General features: G+C 42.1%; 1 protein-coding gene across 2 annotated transcripts in view; it reads left to right on the forward strand.

The window, feature by feature from the left end:
- tbc1d13 (TBC1 domain family, member 13) overlaps positions 1 to 16,891 on the forward strand; it is a 72,812-nt gene that overhangs the window by 47,013 nt on the left and 8,908 nt on the right. For both annotated transcript variants that reach the window (XM_049738534.1, XM_049738535.1), the window contains 4 exons: positions 12,807 to 12,880; positions 14,321 to 14,361; positions 14,950 to 15,011; positions 16,488 to 16,587. In XM_049738534.1, coding sequence (XP_049594491.1) covers positions 12,807 to 12,880; positions 14,321 to 14,361; positions 14,950 to 15,011; positions 16,488 to 16,587 — 277 coding nt within the window. The remainder of the gene's footprint in view (positions 1 to 12,806; positions 12,881 to 14,320; positions 14,362 to 14,949; positions 15,012 to 16,487; positions 16,588 to 16,891) is intronic.

Genomic DNA, 16,891 nt, shown 5'->3' on the forward strand with positions numbered 1-16,891 from the left:
GCATTCTTCCAGCATCTTTTCGTTTGTTCTGGGTCTCACAAACGTTCTTCTTTGTGATCCAAACACCTCAAACTTGGATTCATCCGCCCACAACACTTTTTTCCAGTCTTCCTCTGTCCAATGTCTGTGTTCTTTTGCCCATCTTAATATTTTTCTTTTGTTGGCCAGTCTCAGATATGGCTTTTTCTTTGCCACTCTGCCCTGAAGCCCAGAATCCTGCAGCCGCCTCTTCACTGTAGATGTTGACACTGGTGTTTTGCGGGTACTATTTAATGAAGATGCCAGTTATTAAATTAAATTAAATTGTAAATTAAGTTATTAAATTAATGCCTGACGCCATCTATCATCATATATATGTTCGTCGCCGTGGCGCTGCGTAACGGCTACTCGTACGATGCAAGGAAAATTTAAAGGAGCACTCCGAAGCTACAAATCAAACAGTGCACACACGAAACAAGCCGCGTTCAGAAACACGGCACAACAGTAGACAGTAGTGACAATGAAATGTATATACCGTAATTTTCAGACTATAAGTCTTGGTTTTTTTCATAGTTTGGGTGGCGGGGCGACTTATAAGGAGCGACTTATATGTGTTTTTTTTTTTTCCAAAGTTTCCCCCCCCCAAAAAAAAAGTGAAACCGCGATGTAGCAAGGGATTACTGTAATTTGAATTTCAAGTGACGTCAGCGGCGCGGCGTGCGCGGCGGTTGTTTATAAAAAGGACAAAGATTGATCACGGGATGGCGAAGATGACGAAGGGCCCCACGTACTACTGGCATCATTAGCGGCTTTGTTTCTAAGTGACACGGAGGATGAAGAGTTTGAAGGATTTAAGGATTTGGAGTGACACAGCAGGTTTGAAAAACTATTATGGCTTTTACATACGCCCGGTCCTGTTCTATGGAGCTCTCGTTCACCTCCGTGGATGGAAGTCTGGGGCCGGCGCTCGGCCGGGTGGCTGTCCGGGGACGGTGGATAGGCCTCGGTCATGACTTTTACGCATGCCCGGTCCTATTCTATGGAGCTCTCTTCCACTTCCGCGGCTGGAAGTCCACGCCGCCACACGCCTGGAAGTTTGTTTTGTTAAATAAAGAGCCGTTTACCAAACCCACGTCTTTCCTTGAACTTTATTAATGCTACAATATAGTATATAGTAGATCTGTGGAATAACGACGAGGCTGACGTCAGCTGCTCACGCGCGGCGTTGTTGACATAAAGGACGAGGAATTTGATCGATGGATTTAATGATTTAGAGTGCACAAATCGTTTGATAATACTATTGCTTATATAATAGTTATTTGATATCTAATTTATATATCGTTATATGGGCCTGTGGAATATTTTGAAGTGCAAGCCGTCAGCCCCGTGCACTCATTTTTGACAAAGGACGATCGATAGATTTAATGATTTGGAGTGACACAGATGGTTTGATAACATTATTGCTTATATAATAGTTATTTGATATCTAATTTATATATCGTTATATGGGCCTGTGGAATATTTTGAAGTGCAAGCGCCGTCAGCGGCGCGCACGCATTGTTGACAAAGGACGATCGATGGATTTAATGAATTTGAGTGTCACGGATGGTTTTATTAACGTGTTATTTATGTAATAGTTTTTTTGAATAACTCTGAATGTTACGTCAGGCCCGTTCTCAGCTCTTCGTTTGTGTTTGTCACGTTAGCATACCTATCGTTTAGCCTGTTGTTGCTCGTTCATGTCTGGTCTTGGTGTTGGATTTTGTCAAATAAATTTACCCCCCAAAATGCGACTTATACTCCGGAGCGACTTAATATGGTTTTTTTTTCACGTTATTGGGCATTTTATGGCTAATGCGACCTATATGTCGGAGCGACTGTTAGTCCGAAAATTACGGTACTCACTTTGTGTCAAACATGCACACGATCACAGCAACACAATCAATACCAGCAACTTTTAATTTACTGCTGCGCACAAGCTCCAACAATCGCGATAAGCTGAGGTAATTCACGTGAGACTTAAGGCGCGGTGACCTAACTGTCCAACATTTTAACATCAACATAGGAACCTTTCTAACAGTTTCTCCATTTTCTGTTATCTCTTCTCTTATTTTCTTCTCTTTTCTTTCTTACCGCTATTTTTTATTTTTCTTCTTCGTGCTACCGCTATTTTTATTTTTCTTCTTCGTGAAGGGTTCGCTTTGGCCTGGGGAGTTGTTAGGTTCAGATTCAGCAAAAGGATCAGCAGACAAAACCAGTGAGACAGAATGTTGATCTTTTCTCGCGAGGAGTGCATCCAGACTTACAGCAATCCAAAATACACTAAAGGTCTTGTTTACACTCCTCTCTTTTTATTAAGGAAATGCCCTACCTACAATGTGAGACTAGCCCCTGATAGGTGGGGGGGAAAGCGTGGGCTAGTCTCAAGAGTGAAGAAACGAGATTCTATGTGAAACTAGAAGTCGCAAGGATAAAATGTTATGGGAAACAAAGTAGTCATGTGAAAAGAGTGCATAGACAAAATGACATGTGCAGACATCAACAACTTTCTTGGATTCCCAGATGTGTAGAAGGTCAGGAAGCTCCAGCCAGCATCGTTTCACTTGTTGTGGACTAGGTGATGTCTGCAAGAAGAAACAGCAAGCATTCTGCGCAATAACTTTATTAATAAGTACTCATTAGGGAACGCATGATAACATATATATACAATTTATCTAACAATTCCCCCCTGTTTTATCATAAGTTCCCGGAGAACAACCCATCACCCATATGGCCACTTCAAAAAAGATTTTCAGCCAAGGGATCACATTTCGCAAGAACTAACTTACACTCAGGAGGAAACTGAGCCATAATCGGCAAAGCTAGGGTCAAGAAACAAACCGGACAGGTTTACCACAATAGAGTCGCCGACCGGGTCGTCACTAGAGAAGGAACCCGCGTCGATCGAAAGGTCATCCCTTTGGAGCAACGGGAAAGTCTCAGCTGGTGGAGAGATAGCAGTTGTAATTAGTCTGTTAATTAGGGATCGGAGACAAGGGATGCAACAACATCCACACAAAATCAAAATGGCAGAGAAAACGGCTATGGAGACCAGGGCAGAGGAAACCAGGGTGCGGTACTTTCCGAACACGTTCAGCCAGTCGGTCCAAACCTCTGTGTTCACCCCACTGTGCTCCTTCATCTTCCCGTTCAAGGTCCGCAGGCCCTCAAGGGTCTGGGACAGGCTTCCGCCGGCTGCAGTATTATTCGGAATAAACGTGCAACATTGCTCACCGAACATGGCGCAGACACCGCCCTCTTTTGAGAGTAGCATGTCAAGGGCCATTCGATTCTGGAAAGCCATGAGGGAAGTAGCGGCCAGTTGGGAGTGGACCGCCTTGAAACCCGCCCCGGACCAGTTTCCAAGCCTCTGCACGTTGTAATGGACGTAGTTAATCCCGTCAACATTTTTGTTAATAGTACACCACCAACACAGGGCGGATTCAAAACCAGCTGCTATCTGATTCACCAGCTTATACTCATCCGGTACTCCTCTAGGAACACCAATGGCGTCAATGTAAATTGGATTAGCCGCGCCCCGCCATTCGGCGTTTCGTTTCGTTCTCGGCCAGAATACGGGAACCACGGACTTAGCAAAAGATGTCAGATCATAAGAGGACATCGGTATCAAATGAACAGGTAGCAATAGGGTTACCAAAGCGCAAATTCCGGAGCTGTCGAAAGGCAACCTATCAAAGTTTTTTACTATTACACCAAAACCAAACATCACTACGAGCAATGGGCAAAAAAGGGGCAGTGACAATGGTCACGGACCCACACCATAGAGGAGGCAGGGCGCCGAGCTTCTCACCGGTACCAGGTAATCTAAGACATGTAAAATTACCCTTAGCTACATCGGACGAAAAAAGGGGTTTATATTTTGTCATAGCGGCAACAGGGTAAACCTTATCCCATTTAAAACAATCATGAGCGGGTGAAATGGACAGGCTTAACATTAAAATAACAGCACACTTAGGACCTATATTCGCAGGTATGATTTTCAAAAGAGGTCTTGGACCCATGCATGCAACGCAACTGGCGCCAGCCATCTTTGCGGCCTGCTCAGCCATAAGAAGCCAGTTGTTAGTATGACCGCTTATCCCTGTGGAGGCCACAAAATAGCTATCTACATCAGTGAGGAGCGTACTTGTGATTTTTGCTCCTGCTGACAGGGTGTATTTATTTGTAACGGGACGGTCTGCGACCGACATTGTTCTATTAAGACAAATAGCAATAGGAAAGCGAGGATCGATTCCAGAGGACCAAGCCCACAGTTGAAAACCCCAACAAGAAGCGTTAAACAAGGTGGCATTTGGAGGAAGAATTTGACCATCAGCGAGTGTAAGAGACAAAAGGAGGCTTTTGCCCTGATTTTTCAAAGTCACTCGTTTAGCAAAGAACACAGCCTCTTCACTGGAACCAGAGAGCGGGGTGACCATTTCGAAACCTTTCAAACTCTTCATAGGTAAAATAATAGAAGAAGATGTATTAGGAGCCACAGTAAACATTAATGACTTATTGTAAGTCCAAGACAAAAGCCATGGTACGCAAGTTGGAACGCAGACGGTTCCTGGAATACAAACAACCTGATCAAAAGGGGATTTAGTGTCGCGCTTATGTCTAGCAATTTTTCCCCCATGAGCCATATCAATTAGAATTAGCGTTGGTAGCTGCCTGAGAAAAGAATGTTCGAGGCTCATGGTACTCTATCCCTCCAAATAAAATAACCCCCGAGAAAAACACAATGGTAACACAAACCAGCAAAAGCAACCAAAAACACATGGCAGACTTAGCGCAGGCCACAGCCTGATTAAAGCACACACCAAATGACTCTCTAATGCTCATGTTTTTTGGATCTCCTCAGAGTCAACACCCTGAGCTTCGGGTTGGTGTCTTGGAAATTGGCTTCTGCTAGCTTTCGTGTCAACCCTGGATCTTGGCACCAGGATCAGGCACTATTACCAGACTTTGCTCACCTTCCGTACTTTAGGTTGGGTCTGCAGAGATCACCTTTTTACAATGAGATAAATGAATCCACGTGTTGCGTTCGGCTATTTTCAAAGCATTAGGTGTCGTGAGTAGTACCAAAAAAGGACCTTCCCACTTGGGTGAATGCCAATTCTTCCTCTTGATACTCTTGATCAAAACCCAGTCTCCCGGTACCACTTTGGGGTCTTCCTGCGGAGAAATGGGTTCACCATCAGTGTTATTGGTTAGATTCTTTTGACGTTCTAACATTTTTCTCATGTAATCAGCTAACGTGGCTTCCTCGGGGATCTCCCATGTGGTCTTGAACTGAGGAAGCCTGTAAGGCCTTCCAAACATAGTTTCATAGGGAGTTAGCCCTGTTGTACTTGTAATATTTATGTACATTTTGACCAGGTCTAAGCACTGAGTCCATGGTCGTTTCGTTTCTTCCTTAATTCGTTTTTTATAGTCGCGTTAGATCTCTCAACAACTGATTATGGACGATAGGAACAATGCTTCTTTAGATTTATGTGGAACATTCTCCCAATGTGATCTGATTTACAAAATGTGGACCATTGTCGCTGTAAATTTTTCTGGAATACTGTATCTTGGAATGATGTCTTTGCATAAGGCTTTTGCCACCGTGAGTGCATCAGCATGTTTGGTAGGAAATGTTTCTACCCATTTAGAAAATGCGTCTATTATGACCAAACAATATTCTTTCCCTTCACATTTATGTAATTGGATATAATCCATATGTATTGTCTGAAATGGATACAATGGAGTTGGGAATTTCCCACTCTGAGGTCTTAAATTGCCTTGTGGGTTATGTTTAGCACAGATCAAACACGCTCTGCAAAATTGTTTTGAAAAAGCTGCAAAGCCGTACGTTGTATAAATAGCTTCAACTTGTTTCACCATACCCCCCGTCGAGACATGGGTGACCCCATGACTCGAAATAGCAGCCCATTTGAACAAGTTACGAGGCAAGACAGGTTTGCCCAAAGGTCACACAAAATGACCAACAGTGTTTTTAGTTGCACCCCGTTACCCCAAGAGAGCCGTTCCTGGGAGGGGCTCTGAGACTGCATGTCAAGCAACACATCAGGGGAGATGTGTGACATCGAATCATGAGCTGTGAGAGACGAGAGGACACGGAGCAGGCCTTCGCAGCGGCCTTCGCGGATTTGTCAGCAAAAGCATTACCGAGAGAAACAGGATCAGAGCACGCAGTGTGAGCAGCACACTTGCAAACCGCTACCTTTAAAGGTAGCTGGACAGCGTCCAAAAATTGAGTCAGTAATGTGGAATGGACGACGGGCTTCCCTGCAGAAGTTATCATGCCACGGTTGCTCCACTGCTGAGCAAACACGTGTACTGTAGCAAAAGCATACTGACTATCAGTCCAGATAGTGACGGATTTGTTTACAAACAATTTGCAGGCCCCAGTCAAAGCAATGAGCTCAGCGGCCTGTGCAGACATATTGGATGGCAGTTTAGCAGCCTCCAAAACCATGTCGGCAGTAACAATGGCATACCCAGTAAGGGTCACACCAGATTCATTTTTCTTAGAAGACCCATTAACAAAAAACACATGACCATCTGGCAGAGGCGTATCTTCAAAATCAGGCCGAGCCTTTGCAATTTGTTGGGCAGCATCGACACAATCACGGAATTCGCCATCGCCAGGAAGGGGAATGAGAGTGGCAGGATTGAGTGTCGTGCATCCTTCAACGGTCAGATGTGGCTGAGACAGCAACGTAGCCATGCAGGAAAGATGACGTGCAGGCGACAGAAAAGTCACTCACTCACTCACTCACTCACTCACTCGCTCGCTCGCTCGCTCACTCACTCACTCACTCACTCACTCACTCACTCACTCACTCACTCACTCACTCACTCACTCACTCACTCGCTCGCTCGCTCGCTCGCTCGCTCGCTCGCTCGCTCGCTCGCTCGCCCGCTCGCTCGCTCGCTCGCTCGCTCGCTCAATCAATCAATCAATCAATCAATCAACCAATCAATCAATCAATCAATCAATCAATCACACAGGTGTTTATTAAATCGCAACTAAATTACAAGCAATTTAAACTCTAATGGAATATGTGGATGTCCATATCCGTTTCATCAAATTCCAATCCAACTTTACCTTTGTATAAGGCACAGGTGTCAAATTGTGCTTCATATACATGCGCCATCACTCGAATCGCAAATTATCTTCACTTTTAGTAATATGTTAAATTTCAAATACCAGACCAGTTTTTACTTGTCTGATTTGAAAGCGAGGTACTCGTCAGCTTGTTCCGCAGCCCCCACAATATGAGGCGCTCACACATCTACTCGGGTATGACAGTCATACCGGCCCTCCAAAAGAAGCCATGACTAAACCTCGGCCCGCGAACAAATGAGTTTGACACCCCTGGCACAAGGGTCTTCCCATTGATCAATCGCGTATCTTAAATCATGCTTTTCCTCCTTTGAAGCGACTATGTACTTCAAACCCAAACGGCACCATTTTATAGGGAAAAAAAATTGTCGAATTTATTCGTTGCCGACATAATACTGGTCGCAAATTTGCATGTAGAGCATTTTTGAGTTGTTGATCATAGACATCAGTTGAACACTCTTTCTGGTCTGTGTCTAAAGTCTTCAAACAACTTATCTTGTTTTTGTTTAGTCCGGCCAATGTCTGTGTAATTTGCTCTACGTTGAAATATTATTTCTATCCTGCAATAGTTGGTCAATTTGTATTTGTAATGGCACCTCGTTATAGTCCAATGGACGGCCCTGGAGATCAAAAGGACTCCAGGTGTCTTTAACGCTTGCCCAATGTTTGGTTAAGGATGCCATGAAAACCTGTTGTATTTCATCACCTCTCAAATTATAGGAAGCAACGAGTTGTTTAATTTGGGGTACAAAGACGGAAAGGATGGTTCGCTTTGCCGTGCCACAACATCTGTCTCTGTAATTTGATCATTTTTCTCATTTTCATTCATCACATTCTCAGCTGTGGGTCTTAAGCGAGCTCGCGCTGACACTGTGTCATCATCTTCCTGTCTGTGCAACAGCAAGTTCTTTTTTTATCTTTTCTTCGTCTTCCTTATCTTTCAATTTCCCTCACATCTGGGAAAATGAGAATGTAATTTTGCTTTTTAATTTTTTAATTTTAAGTCTTGCAAAAGTTCTATATCCTTATTGCACCGAGATAAACTGTTAAACATATCTTTAAAAATAAACAAACAAAAACAATCCATGCTCTTCAAAATGGGACCCAAATGTCAGATTACAAATCAAACCTCCTCCTTCACTCTCACATTTTTTGATAGAACAGTCTACTTAGCTAGACACCGTCATATCATACCAAATAATGGCCTGGAAATTAAATATAATGTTGTTGCTGTGGTCCCTCAAAACATGTGACTAGAATTTGGACAATTACTAACCCCCATCAATCGACAAATTATCTCCTCACAAAAGTCCCAGCCTGTTAACCTATCTGCATCAAGAAGACATTTGCAATGCAGGGGATAAGAGAATAACAAGGGACACCTTAACAATAAACAAAATAAACCCAAACCACAAACAAAACCAAATAAACTAGGCCCATGACCTATGTAGACCAACACAGTACTCCAAATATTTCCCCATTAAAATTTAAGCCTTATTGTGTAGAGCACCATTGATTTCTAATCATTGACCTAATTTTATCCTTAATTCAATCCCAATCACGAATGCCCACTACTTAATACTTTACTTGGTGTTCTTTTGATAAAAAGCGCCCCCCTTGCAATGTTGTTTTTAACTCTAAGTGATTCAAATCTTTGACTTGTCCTTACATGTGTCCTTGTATAGTTTTATGTCATAACGAATCAATAATTTAATTTTATCCAATACTACAATGTATGTTCTCTCCTACTCTCACATTTTTATGAGGGCTGGGCACTCTCCTCGTTGGACGAGTTTCTGACCACAACCCTCAGATTATTCTATCATTTCTAATTTTTACATTTAACAATGCAAATCTGATAAACCATTGTCTAGCACACCGCTTTTGTGCACCAATTTAACGCAATTCCAACCTTTATAACAAACTGATACACAAAGACAAACATACACAGAAACACACACACGGGCCCACAACATAGACATGACAATCTTCCCAGCTGATAACAAGGGTGGGGGGAGCAACTGAAGTGCGGAGAGCTTCGCCACCGCCACGTCGCATAATGCAAACCCCCTCTGTCCAAAATATGCATTTGTCAAGATATTTTACGTTTTCGGGGTCAACTTCTTCCATCAATTTCCAATCTTTGCATTTTAATTCACGTCGGGGTAGCGGTTTTTGTTTGCTATTCGCTGTCCCCATGGTTTATTTTCTAAATTTCAGTTTTGACTTTATGCACAGGACAGTGTTTAAATGTTCGATGTGTGGAGGAAACGGAGAATCCTTGCTTCCGTCCACACAAAGCCACGGTTTACAGTCCCGTGTATTTTACACAAAGGAGAGTTCAAAGGAGATCACTCTCAGTCAAATCACACACACACAATGCGCACTCTTATCTTCCCACAGGCAAGCAGGGGAGTCCGCCCTCCCGTGGAACTTAACAAAATCTAAACTCTTTAACCTTCCTACTGTGTAAGAAAAACGTATTTTTGCCTTTTTCTCAAAGTAGATATAAAACCTATCTTTTCATGGATAAAGAAGCCAAACCAGCTAAACAAGAGTAAAAAAAAAACACCCCAGATGGCAGCAGAAAGCTAGGAAGGTTAACTAGGAGGCCCACGACACCTCAGCGGAATTTAACTGCTCCAAATTACCTGTACTTCTCTAGAAAACAGATGGGTCCGCTTTCCCATGGAATTTAACTGACTCATCAGTCAGGGGACTCCAACATCCCAGCAGAATTTACTGTTTCTAATTGCACTTGATAGGGTCTAGAATTGTCAAGGTTTTAAGTGACCTCTTGTCACTGCACTTTCATTACTTCAACAGAATCAAGATTCGTACTCACAGTCTGCTGGGCCTTCTCCTCGGATGATCTCGTCAACCACTCCGGTGTCCAACCGACTGATCGAGACAGCCCCGTGAAAAGGGTTTCTATATGCCTTGGCCAAGGACTTGTCCTGCGTCGAAAAGTCGGCCGGAACCAGAAATAGTCCTATTGAGATCCCGGACGAGCCCCCAAAAATCTGTTAGGTTCAGATTCAGCAAAAGGATCAGCAGACAAAACCAGTGAGACAGAATGTTGATCTTTTCTCGCGAGGAGTGCATCCAGACTTACAGCAATCCAAAATACACTAAAGGTCTTGTTTACACTCCTCTCTTTTTATTAAGGAAATGCCCTACCTACAATGTGAGACTAGCCCCTGATAGGTGGGGGGGAAAGCGTGGGCTAGTCTCAAGAGTGAAGAAACGAGATTCTATGTGAAACTAGAAGTCGCAAGGATAAAATGTTATGGGAAACAAAGTAGTCATGTGAAAAGAGTGCATAGACAAAATGACATGTGCAGACATCAACAACTTTCTTGGATTCCCAGATGTGTAGAAGGTCAGGAAGCTCCAGCCAGCATCGTTTCACTTGTTGTGGACTAGGTGATGTCTGCAAGAAGAAACAGCAAGCATTCTGCGCAATAACTTTATTAATAAGTACTCATTAGGGAACGCATGATAACATATATATACAATTTATCTAACAGGAGTTAAGTTCAGCATTCGCTTTAAAGATATCTGACGCCATCTAGCGTTATGAATAGGTATAATGTCTAGATCCCGAATGTAAGATGACCCCCACTTTTTCAGTCTTATTTCAATGCAAAAAACACCGTCTTATATTCTGGCCAATACGGTAATAGGTTTTTGATCAACAGCAGCACTCTCATCCTACTCTTTAATAAGTGTTTAGTTCTAACGGTTTTTAACTTTTAAAACATGTTTTAACATTTTCAACTTTCTGCCGTAATGGAAACAATAGCTACTATAAATTGTTGCTATTAGTTAAGTACTATGTTAAATACCTTTTTTCCCCCATTTGTTTCTAAGTTTGTCTAACACGTAATACTGTACCATTACACCTGTGCAATTGTGCACATACATGGGGTTTATTCAGGACATTCAATGAGCACATGCTGTAAATAAACAAATTAACAAATTGAGAAAGAAACAAAAATAACAGCATACAGTGCAGGATACAATTAAAAAATTTGATTAGCAAATCTCACAATGATTCGACTTGTGGTTTATATTTATGATGATAGAAAAGCAACACATTGATGATGTGATTTTATGATACGTAAACCATACACAACTGATAATACTGCAAATGTAAATTGCCCCAAAAAAAGATTAATATGAAGTACAACGGAATCCTGATTCAAAATAATAATAATGGAAGAAGGGGCCGTCTGTAGAAGCAGATTGTCTTATAAATTGAAATAAAGATTTTGTGTGGCCTAAAAACACCCTGTACTAATTACACACATATATAACCCCAAGTACAGTGCGAAATTATTTTATTAAAAAAAAAAATGCCTTTAACCGTTTGAAAAGTTCTAAAGTTTAACCACATTTATCTTGGTGGTGCAAGTGGGGGTGATGAAGGTTTGCAGCTGGTTCCTTTCTAGAGCTGCAAGGGTACCGCATTTCGTGTTTCACCTTTGCTCCTGTTGGATGCTATAGAAGAGTTTGACTCCCTAAAAAACAATTGTTAGCATGTACAAGAGACATGACACTGCCCAACTAAAAGATAGCAATAGTTATGAGGTAGCTACAACACACCCCTTTTGAGCCCCGCGCCTCGGGTAATGCTGAGCATTCTATTGCCTTTAATGGAAACATCGGCCCTACCAAGATGGCCGCCATGTAGTCTGTGTACAGCAGGCATGTCACGGCCCGCAGCTTCGGTCTTATTACGTATTTATGGCCCGCCTGCACTGTCAAATTGAATTAAAAAAATCATTCCTGTTTAAAACGTTCATGAGGCAAAAATTATTTTAAACTCATGTAAATTTAAGATGTTTCATACAGTTTGTTCAATGTTATCTGACTCTGCAGATATGAAAGGCAGAATTTGTGTTTTTAAGAGTTGTTCACATCTGCCTGAGTGGCTTATATTTGGTTGTTTTGTCATTTTAAAATAAAGACAATTGGGACAATGAAATTTGTTTTATAACAGTGTGTATTTGCATGAAATTTGTGTAGTTAAAAATGTCCGAAAAAAACCGATTCTCTGGGCCCCTTCACTTTATCAAATCTGGCCCTCCTTGCAAAAAGTTTGGACGCCCCTGGTGTACAGAAACACAACAGCAGCACATGGAAATACTTGTACCTCTTTCTGTCTGTTGATAGCGCCACAGCACCAGTAACCTATCCATCCATTTTCTATACCGCTTGTCCCCACCATCAGTGGTTAATTCTAGAAGGAACAAACTTTGACAAGTACTGTACAACGGGGCATTCTGAGAGCATTGGACATTATTTTCTGTTTGTTAAATCTTAAAACAGTTAAATCATAGTCCATTTCAAAACTTCCACAGGCACATGGTAGTTTTCCTAACCATATCCTCTTGATGGACACAGCAATCATTAGTTAGATAAAAATGACAATTTTGACTATAAGATTAACTGCATGAAAGACATTTTACAGAAGAAAATCCCTAGCACCTTTGTAAAACATGCATGACCCCTTGTAAGTTAACCCTGTAATATTTTGTAATACGGACAGAATACAACACGCTGGCATGTTGGCATTTCTGTTTGAATTACTTTAATTCAAGTTGTAATTCAGGTTCTGCTAAAAACATTTCTCCCTTCTTTTTCACAGAATACAGGATTTTAAAGTAGCTTTGACAGAAGAAAACATAAACCTGAAAACACTAAGAGAGCTGTGCTTCAATGGTAAGTTTCCATCATCTTGCACAGGTGTCAAACTCGAGGCCCGGCCGGGGACGAGAATCCAGCCTGCTACATGATTTTGTGCAGCTTGCCAAAGCAAATTAGGTGCATCAACTTCATGTTTCTTGCTAAAATACATCCATCCATCCATTTTCTATACCGCTTGTCCCCACGGGGGTCGCGGGCGTGCTGGAGCCTATCCCAGCAGTCATCAGGCAGTAGAATACGAAAACTGCAAATTGTTTTCACTTTTAAAAATTTTGAGATGTCTATTCAAATTACCGTATTTTCCGCACTATTAGGCGCACTTAAAAACTTAAAATTTACTCAAAAAACCACAGTGCGCCTTATAATGCAGAGCGCCTTTATATATGGATCAATTGATGAATTTGTTGATCCATACTGGTTTTACACAGCACTCTGTCAAAATGTTTCAGTACGTTTTAATACGACGAGTAAATTACAAGGTCGCATCGCTTCCCAGCATTACGGCAACCGTGGTCGGGGGGCGCCACTGAAAAGCTGTTGTACCTGCGAGGCTATTTCATTTCAAAATAGGCTGTTCCGTTAATGTTTTCGAGTACGTTTACGGATCAATATCCTACGGAATCATAAATAAGCAGCACCAATGTGTTAAATCAATCTTTAGTCGGTTCAGATCACTTGTATGAGAGAGAGTTTGAGAAACGTGATTGTTTACAGGGTCACTTTGCTGAGGCTCATGGGAGTCTGCGAGCTGAGGCTCATGGGAGTTTACGTGTGGCTAATGCTATAATGATAGCTGCCATACGCACGAGGCTATTTCATTTCAAAATAGGCTGCTCCGTTAATGTTTCGAGTAAATTTACGGATCAATATGGAAGGGAAACAGAAGTAAGCAGTACCAATGTGTTAGATCGAATTTTAGTCAGTTCCGATCATTTATAAGAGATAGTTTGAAAAACGCGATTGTTTACAAAAGGCTCATTGGTTATTGGCTAGTGGATGCATACCGCAACCCTAGTCAACCTCAGTTTGTTGCAGTATCACTTCTATTTTATGCGCCTTTCAATCCGGTGCGCCTTCTATATGAAATAATTTCTAAAATAAAAAAATTCTGTGAGGGTGTGCCTTATAATCCAGTGCGCTTTATGGTGTGAAAAATATGGTCATGTAATAATTAATCAAACATATTTCACAGGTCTCTTCTGATTTCAAAAGTAGTCTATTATATGCACATAATACGTTTGTTTGTGTTCACAGTTATAGAAAATGGATGGATATGTAATATGAGCAGATAATACATTTGTTTGGGTTCAGAGTTATAATAGCCCTTTGAAGGAAAACCTTACAACGATGTGGCCCTGTGACAAAATGAAGAGTTTGGCACCCCTGCTGTAATGCATCGTATTGTTCTGCTAAGTTATTGTTGAACAGTGTTTGACCGTACTTCATTCATCGTAGGAATTCCATTTGAAGGAGGCATTCGGGCACTTTGCTGGAAGGTAAGCGTGATTTATGCACTTTGCAGTAATTGTTTCTTCCTGCCATAGTTTGCTTATTTAGTGTACTGTTATTACATATGTTATTACTAAAATAGGATAAACTGTGGGATAAGATAAAAAATGCTTTTTATGTTGACTTCCTATCTAATGCACATCTGCATTAAATATGTCTGAAGCTGTTAATATATACTGTACCGCATTTCATGTGAGCAACGGTGGAGGAAAGAGTGAATTATTAGCCTTCCTTATGTTATCGATGGTCGGAAATCTCGGAATCTCCTGTGCTCTACATGTAAAGCCCACACCCCATTGAGCGGTGAACGTTGGGTTGCGTTTTTCCAGGGTTCATTCAAGATCACAAACGCTTGCCAACAGTTTAGAAGTTTGTTTTTTTTCTTGTCCCAAGGAAAATTTGAACATGTTCAAAATCTGTCTGGGATGCGGGCTTAAGGGATCTGACCACCACTTGCTTTTGTTTTATTGAATAATGGGAGTTTGTAAAACGCACGTTTTTTTTTGTCAGGGTCCTAATAGATTGTCTTGTCACAAAGAAATTTTGAACATGGCTTTCTACTCTACTCATTTTAGATCCTTCTTAATTACCTTCCTCTTGATCAAACACGATGGGACTCATTCCTCAAAAAGGAAAGGTAGGGTAAATATTCTGTTGGTTAAATGCTACATTGCTTATTATTGTATGGCATTGTTTTGGGAATATTAAAAAAAACTGATTCCAATAAATATTAATTAATACTCATGTTTTATTACCGTATTTGCCGGTGTATTGGTCGACCTTTTTCGATCCAAAATCGACCGAAAAAAATCGACCTCGACTTATACACCGAGTCATAAAATTTAACTTCGTATTCATCGCTTCAAATGTGATGGTAACCAAGGCCGTTTCTCATGCATCTCATTGTGCGTTGCACTTAGAAAATTTGAACCGGGCGGCGTGCGCGAGTGCGCGGCCCGCTGGAAGTCGAATGAGGCTAAGCGATCTCCTCCGCGGTGCTTATAAAGTGCCGATCCGCTCGGCTTGGAGCTATTTCCGGCCTCCCGTTGGTGCCGGGCGGCGTGCGCGAGCTCGCCGGCCGCTGGAAGTCGAATGAGGCGCCGCGATCTCCTCCGCGGTGCTTATAAACAGCCGATCCGCTCGGCGGGGGCTATTTTCGGCCACTTGTCGCGTGCGCACGGCCTCCCGGATGTGCCGGGCGGGTGCGCGAGCTCGCCGGCCGCTGGAAGTCGAATGAGGCGCCGCGATCTCCTCCGCGGTGCTTATAAACAGCCGATCCGCTCGGCGGGGGCTATTTTCGGCCACTTGGCGCGTGCGCACGGCCTCCCGGATGTGCCGGGCGGGTGCGTGAGCTCGCCGGCCGCTGGAAGTCGAATGAGGCGCCGCGATCTCCTCCGCGGTGCTTATAAAGTGCCGATCCGCTCGGCTTGGGGCTATTTCCGGCCTCCCGTTGGTGCCGGGCGGCGTGCGCGAGCTCGCCGGCCGCGATCTCCTCCGCGGTGCTTATAAACAGCCGCATGCGCACGGCCTCCCGAAATTTGAACACATTTCGTCAATAAATTTCGCATATTGAATTTTGAAGTTTAATATAATGCAACAATTGAGCTCGACTTATACAAAGGATATATCATAAAATCGTAAATTTCCGTCGAATTTTAGGGGGTCGACTTATACACCGAGTCGACCTGTACACCGGCAAATACGGTAATCATGGTCAGTGATGCCAGAGGTTTACGTTTGCTATTTGTCATGAAAGAAAACCATTAGTATCCAAAAGCTGGTGGTTTACTTTTTTATTTTAAACATTAGTTGTTGTTTAGTTTTGTATAGATAACAATACCACACCACTGAAAAAGCTAGACTTGTGCCATGAACATTTTCATTTGGCCTCGAGCAGAAAACAGAATTTACTTGTTTTGAGTTGGTATGAAGGACTTGATAAGCTTCTTCTACTTCCTACCCCTTTTAAACATGGATTGTATTTTGTCTGATGACACATCAATTTACCTACTGTTTTACTAATACCGTCCACATCAAATATATGTGATTTATTCTTTTTTTTTTCATCCCTGTCTTCTTTAAACTTCTTCAATTAATCAATCATTTGCTACAGGGAAGTTTATTCACAGTTTCTGAAAGAAATGATTATCCAACCCGGCATTGCTAAAGCCAACCTGGGTCTCTCTAGAGAAGATGTTACAATGGAAGACCATGTAAGTCTTTTTTTTTCTCTCTCTACAGACTGTTGCTTGAACCAATTGACACCAACACATACACACAGACCAAATTGTTGATACCCTTCCATAAAAGAAAATGAAAACAGCCATCATTGTCACTGAAATAACTTGAAATTTATATGACTAATTTACTCTAAAACCCCTGAAAAGTGAAGAGAAGAAATTTGACATACCACAGGGAATAGTGTTGGTAGCCTGATAAATGTGAATGGATAAATAAATTGGCAAGGGTATCGAAATAGGGCTAAAAAAATGAAAAACTGAGTTTCCCTCAGCTCTC

This window comes from Syngnathus scovelli, chromosome 13 (genome assembly GCF_024217435.2).
Source record: "Syngnathus scovelli strain Florida chromosome 13, RoL_Ssco_1.2, whole genome shotgun sequence".
Classification (NCBI taxonomy): domain Eukaryota; kingdom Metazoa; phylum Chordata; class Actinopteri; order Syngnathiformes; family Syngnathidae; genus Syngnathus; species Syngnathus scovelli.